The 7,224-nt window shown below is 32.6% G+C and overlaps 1 protein-coding gene across 1 annotated transcript; it reads left to right on the forward strand.

The window, feature by feature from the left end:
• Nucleotides 1–243: 243 nt before the first annotated feature.
• Nucleotides 244–6,162, forward strand: LOC128213483 (uncharacterized). The gene is made up of 7 exons (XM_052919223.1): nucleotides 244–549; nucleotides 1,284–1,348; nucleotides 2,082–2,243; nucleotides 3,109–3,168; nucleotides 3,363–3,428; nucleotides 3,889–3,930; nucleotides 4,122–6,162. The coding sequence occupies exons 1-7, from the start codon at nucleotides 380–382 to the stop codon at nucleotides 4,310–4,312; spliced, it is 756 nt and encodes a 251-aa protein (XP_052775183.1). The 5' UTR covers nucleotides 244–379; the 3' UTR covers nucleotides 4,313–6,162.
• The last annotated feature ends 1,062 nt before the right edge of the window (nucleotides 6,163–7,224 follow it).

Consider the following 7,224-nt stretch of genomic DNA (forward strand, 5'->3'; position numbering starts at 1 on the left):
CGCTTGAAATGCTCCCACCAACAACTGATGCTCTTGAATTGCACATTGCAAGAGCAAATTATCAAGCAGCAATTTGGATCACAGCTGATGTACCAATTGTTGATACAGAGATCAGGCCCCAGTATCACGAAAGAACTCAAACTCAATCTCAAACTTAAAATTTGACTTGAGATTTTTTTTTGACTCAGTTGAGATCCGACTCAATTTGGTGATCACGAAATATTTTGAGACCGTTCTCAGCCGAGTTTTAAACTCAGTCTCAACTATTATCGATCTGCATTCGCGTAAGCGGTTATATTCCGCTAAATACTCTTCAACTGGAAGATGAACCGCGAGCTTATGTCATCATCGGGGTCGTCTGTGGCCAAAACAACGCAAAATGAACGAGTTGAAGAAGCGCTCGAACAATTGGACCGATTCAGAGCGGCACTCCGCTCTGTCAACAATACTGAATCAACATGATTCACTTTTTGGAAAGTTCAAAGGGGCCACTCTCGGAAATAAGGCCAAGGAGGCCAAATGGGATGAGATCGTAATGGAAATAAATTCGTAAGTCAGAAGTGTCATATGATTCATGGTGTTTATTTTCACTTTGTTTCTAAGTTAAACTTTCCCTAGTATTGATACGTTTAATATATAAAGCCATTTTGTGGTACCATTGCTTAAAGTTGCACTCTCACAGATTGACCATTTTTACAACTTTTTATTTTTTTGTCTGGGAAAGAGCATATTTATGTGTAAATATCTGCAAACCAATGATATAAGATTGCTGACAAAAATTCAAATCGTAGATTTTTATATTTCCGTTCGAAAATTAATGATTTATGGGTTAAACCGTTACTAACAGTTTAGGAAAAATGCATAAAACATCAATTTTTGAACTGAAATATAATAAATTAATCTGCGATCTAATTTTTGTCAGCAGTCTTATATAACTGCTTTCCATGGATTTTTGCAAAATTGGCTCGTTCGAAAAACAAACAATTAAAAAGTTGTAAAAACCTTCAATCTGTGAGAGTGCAGCTTTAATATTTTCTGATGCTTTTAAAATATTTTATGTTCACAGTATATGCTGTTGTATTCCTTGAAATTAGTGCAAATTTTAAGATTCAAGAGCAGTATCCCAGGACGATATATAAATTTGTGTCTAATTTCACTACACTCTATTTTGTTACAACTAAAGTGCATGCCTGACATTATTGTGTTAAATGGTCTACATTTGTATAATGTGATTTTCAGTACGTGTTTCATTTTTTGTATATGATGTTGTACTCCTACTTCAGCTGTGGTGGTACACGCAGAACTGTGGAAGAGGTCCGGAAGATGTACCAGAACTCAAAGCAACGGGGTAAATAAAAAAATTAACAGAACAATGTAGCTTTAGGCCATTTTCTATGATAAAATGTTATATGAATTTAGTTCTTGAAAACAGTAAAATCTGTATACCTAAGATCCTCTATAATGCAGTAAAGTTTATGGATATAATAATAAAGTTGAAAAATAAAGTTAAAAAAAAAAAACTATATCAGTTCTATTTGTTTTCCATGATAATGAACTTTTCTCAACTGTAAAACTTTCCAGTTTTATAGGTGCAATCGGTGAAGGAATAAATAACCGGTTATGCAGAAATTAGCTTGTTCTATACTGTTGGTCCTGCATGTGAAGCCATATAAATTGGCATCTATGTGGGACATGTTATCCCACAGTTTAAACCCAAACATTTGTAATTGAAAATGGGTTTTGGAATCTCCTTCTAGAAATATTTTGTTGATTTTAGTTTCTTTGTGGGGCTTGGATTCCCATTTTATCACTGCAAGGTGAAATTAATAATTTATTTGCTTTGAATTGTGCATAATTTGCCGGGGATATTTAAATTTAATTGATTGAAAATTTTCATACTTTTTACAGTCATCGAAATCAGACTTTGGGATCAACAAGCCCGAATTATTATACTATTTCTTGGCATCAAATTTTTGAACAAGCCCTGCTTTATAAAATTCAGAATTTGAGTAAGCCCGAAAGACATTTTACCAGTGCAGGGCTTGCGGGCTTGTGCTAATTTCGACCACTGACTTTTTCAGCAAAGGAGAAATTCTTTCGCAGCCAAAAGACTGGGGGTGGACCTGGAGAGCAGTTTTCAGCATGCGATAATTTGCTTCTAGACAAACTAAAGGACACAAATGTTCTGACTGGCATTGCTGGCGGGGTTGAGAGTGGGTCCTACTCATTCATCATTGAGAACGGTATATAACTGTTTTTGTATAAATTAAAAGTTTGACTTATAGGATTAATTAATTTAACATTTACATGACTATATTACTTTGATTATAACATGTTATGTTAAGTTTGTATACTTAAACAATATCAGAACATGTATTCACACAAATGTTAATAAAGGAACACTATTACACTAAATCATTTTATATATAAGGTAATTATCACAATATTGAGGAATAAGTGATGTATCCAAACCAATGTTCATGTGAAGTATGTTTATCTTGCAAATTTGAAAAAAAAAATCAGTTAAATATTTGCTTTTCTGTTTAAAGCTGCACTCTCACAGTTATATCATTTTTACAACTTTTTATTTTTTTATCTTGGAAGGAGCAAACTTTTTGCATAAATATCTGCAAGCCGATAATATAAAATTGCTGACAAAAAAAATCAGATTGTAGATTTTCATATTTCCGTTCGAAAATATATGTTTTAAGGCTTAATAGTTCTTAACGGTTTAAGAAAAATGCTTAAAACATCAAATTTTGAACTTTAATATGAAAATCTGCAATCTAATTTTTGTCACCAGTCCTTTATAACTAGTTTCCATGTATTTTGGATAAAATTCGCTAGTTCCAAGACAAAAAATAAAAAAAAGATTTCAAAACATTCAATCTGTGAGAGTGCAGAGATTTCAAAACATTCAATCTGTGAGAGTGCAGCTTTAATGTCTTGTTAATAATTGACAATTTTCAGCAATTTGGTATTTTACTAGTGAAATATTGTTCTGGAAATTGACAAAAATTCACTTTTGTGTTCTGTCCATTGTTTTGGGCACAATATTTCACTCATGCATGATACTTGTTATGATTTCTTGTGTCTACTTTGTTGTAGATCATGACAGCTCTCAACCTGGAACTGGTGCATGTGGCAGGAACAATGAAAACATTACATGTAAGTGTTATTCAATTTAAACATGTGTAAATTCAGGTTGGCAAAAGTTATGAAATGATACAAGGAAAGTTCTTGTTCCGGTTTTATCAGTACAAGCAAAATATAGAGGTGTGGTCCAATGTTGTTTCATTATTTTGCTTGAATACATATTTGAAAAAAAGTATATTATCCATAACTTTTGTAATGTTTTTCAGCTGCGGAATGTATACAGACTACAAGTACCTGTGCAAGTGGCAGTGCTTTGATGTCTTCGTCAACAGGTATGTGATGTCATTGCTAGGGATTGGTGACAATGTCAAGTAGCATTGATGGAAAGTAATGAAAATTGGTATGTTAGTAGCTTATAAGTGAAACTATCTTGATATTGCTTTTGATTGTGTTTGGTTCAAGTTCAAGATCCCTGTAACTGTAAAATATAGAAAACTGAAAAGCGTCTGCCCAATTACTTTAGTCCTCTGCATTTACCTAACTGATACATAAAGTTAATAGGCTATAATTGCTTATATTAAAAACCCTATTTTTTCAGAATGAGTTAAGTGTTTAAACATCCATGATCTAATAATCTGATATTTTAAAGACAATTTTATCTATTAAAGCAATATATGGAAATTACTAGTATTGAGAATAGGATAACAATATGAACACAAATTTAAATGTTCATGTCTATTCCTCAGTTTATTACGTTTATTTATTATTTTACGTTGTTTATTTATTTTTCAGATGAAGTTCCATGTGTATTTGCAGAGAAAATGCAGAGGAAATGTATGTCATTTTGGGCATAGTTTGTATTTAATTATAGGAAGAAAACCACAGTCTAGTTATTTTCATGAGTCTCCTTCTCTTCATAATGTGCTGAAACTATATAACTGACTCTATCTAATTTTTTTCCATGGTTCTTTTCATTTATTATGTTTATCAGGCTTTTGAAGGTCATTACTTTGGATCTTTTACAGCTCGAAAACGATCAACTGATGTGGACGAACTGTATGAGCTGGAAAAGAAGAGAGCTAGAGTAGAACTGCAGTTGGCCGAGAACCGAGTAGCCCATGAGAATGAGTTATTTGAACTGAAAAAAGCAATACTTGAAAAAAACCTTGAACAAGTGTTTAGCAATAGTTCTATCATACCATTTAATGAATTGTAAACCCTTTATTTATTCAATTTTCTGTAAAAACAATTGTAAGTCATTGAAACTGTTATAGCTATGTTATAGTCATATAAAATAAATTAAAATCTTAAGTTTTAAGAATGGATGTAGTGGACCGACTGATCGCTCTTAATCATTAAGATTTTTATTCCAGTCATATTACTGACTAAGAATATAACCACGTTATTAGAGACATTTTAAAAGTAAAATGACGCAGGAATTGTGTAGTGGATGAGTCGGTGGCAGTGTTGTCAGCTTTTAGCAACTGCAAAAGATTAATTTTTTAATAAATAGGCATAGAATTAATGATTACCTGTCATCAGTTTTATTGGCTGTAAATGTAGGTTATGTTCTAATTTATCTAATTATAGTATCAATACACTTATTTTTACGACTAAAATTGAAAAGTCTACTGAATTTGTGAATATCAATTATTTAAACAAAATTATTTGCAATATGTCATTAGTTCTTTGTATGTATTTGTGTTCATATATTCGAGAATTCATCTTGTATTACTTTGCTGAACATGATGTTCAACACAAAATAATGTGAAGAACTTTGTTATCTATAGCATGTGAACAGTGAAATGAAAAGCTATAATAGTGTACACTTTAGAAACAGTTAAACAAGTAGCTAGAATGGTATTTCCATTTAATTCTTTGATACTATTCAGACTTTGCCTTATGCCATAGTCCTTTCACAAGCAGCAAATACAACTTTAACAGTATCAATGATTATATTCAAGTTTCAGAGATGACTACCTTATCATGCCTATCGAAATATGTGTATGGCTACTGTTGTCGTTTGGATTGTTGGTGGCAAAATTGCAACCATTTTAGATTAAGTTACTTTTTTGTATTGAAGCTATTGAAAACAAGATATGCATTTCTTTGAACAGGATAGTACACCACATCTCCCTCTGTTGTACTGAACATGTGTTGTCAAGCAATGTTATATAAACCATATGTGGAGCAGTTATACATGTCAAGACTGAATGTCAGAATTGATATTTCTTTTTTGTATGCCAGGGAATTATTAAGTTGTAAATGCAGTGTTTTCATGTGAATTCACTTGTACAGATTGTCATTTTTTGTGTAGTCTTGACTGCTCCATTGATATGATTCTGAATTAGAGTTTTATTCTGCAAAGGATATTTGTTCAGATAAGCAATTATTAACTTGAAATTTTGTTAAGAAATGTTACCATGGAGACCAATCACTGTTTTGCCATGACTTAAATTGTGATTGTTAAAGTAAAAGCTGTCTATATTTTAATGTCATATAATCAAAGAGAAAACATCCAAAGTAGTGCTAAGCATCTTCATGCTTGAATTCTGACAGTATTGTGAGATACTGTGGAAATCAATGGCATTGGAGTAAATCAATTAGATTTTATTGTTTATTATTAGTACCTCAAAACTGATATTTTAATGGTTATGGGCTCATACTATTCATGTATATTGTGCACTTATGTCATGTACATTTTGAGAAACTTGAAGAAATTGATGTTTGTGACAATTGTAAACCCTATTTCCATATGAATTAGTGCATGTTCAATAGCCATACCGAACTGTCATTGTCAAGTATAAGCATATATACACCATTAAACAATACACTCCAAAAAATACCGATTCTGATTCGAATTAGTTTGATGTAAAAATATGATATGCTTATATTTGTTCAAAATAATTGAGTTAAACGTAGTTATATTATTGTATCATCGATGTTTTAGTAGTGGTTTTTCTCCTGCTAAATTAAAGTAAATTTGTAAATAATGTTGTTAGACTGTATTTTCCGTCTTTAAACTTTGAAAAATAAATACAAACGCAAGTACAGTTCGAAATGAAACTGGTTCATTGTATATTTACCACTTAGTATCGTATTACTTATACAGCCAGCTTGAAATTACGATCAATTAACGCAGATATACTACTCTTCTACTGATTCAGTACACTTTACGAAAAATATGTCGTGCTGACAAAGTCCCTAAAGGCATTCCCTGCAACATCAACCGGTTGGTTCGGTGCATCTGGGTGATTGTCGGACTCGACCACAAAGCGTCCAAATGAGTCTCCCCGCTTAATCCCGATGTTGTGCAGGATGGCACACGCCATTGTCGTCCTGCAAGCCTTCATCTCGGATGTCCTTATCCCGTACGACATAACTGCAAACCTCCTCTTTAAAACACCAAACGTTTGCTCGATGATGACTCTAGTTTTACAGAGTGATCTGTTAAATCTGAAATCATTCAGAATTTGGTTGGTAAGAACGTATTTTTAACATAAATCTTTATATAAAATAACAATTATAATATCTTTGACTAGAAAGCTCCATAATTATGTCATGTCGGAATTACATCATTAAAACTAACACGACTGAACATGACCGGCAATACCTCTCCTGTGTCTGAGTCTGGGGGTTCAGGTATGGCGTCATCAAGTACTTCTTACATGCATAGCCACTATCTCCTAGCAACACTCCATCCATTCCTGCAAAAGTCAGTTCCCTTTCAAAGAGTATGTAGTGCAGTACATTAATTGTTATGCAAAATAAGTACGGGCCGGTGCTTTGCTTGAAGTACAATGGTCATGTTGTACGTCATTTATAATTGAAACAACAAAACGATTTTCATATATAACTTGGCATAAATACCATTCTCCAACTGTGCACATAATCTGCTTTCCCTAAATATACGGCTGTCGTGTACGCTCCCGGGCCACTTGGCTACGACATCCATGATGATGAAACGAGCATCGCATACCATCTGTCATATGAAAAAATATGAAAATTATAAAGTAACTTTTAAAATCAACACCACCAACATACCTGTTTGGACAACCTATATGATGGGGATGAAAACATTTTAATTTGATGATTCATTTATTTCATTCGTTTTTTTTATCATATGGT

This window comes from Mya arenaria, chromosome 13 (genome assembly GCF_026914265.1).
Source record: "Mya arenaria isolate MELC-2E11 chromosome 13, ASM2691426v1".
NCBI lineage: Eukaryota > Metazoa > Mollusca > Bivalvia > Myida > Myidae > Mya > Mya arenaria.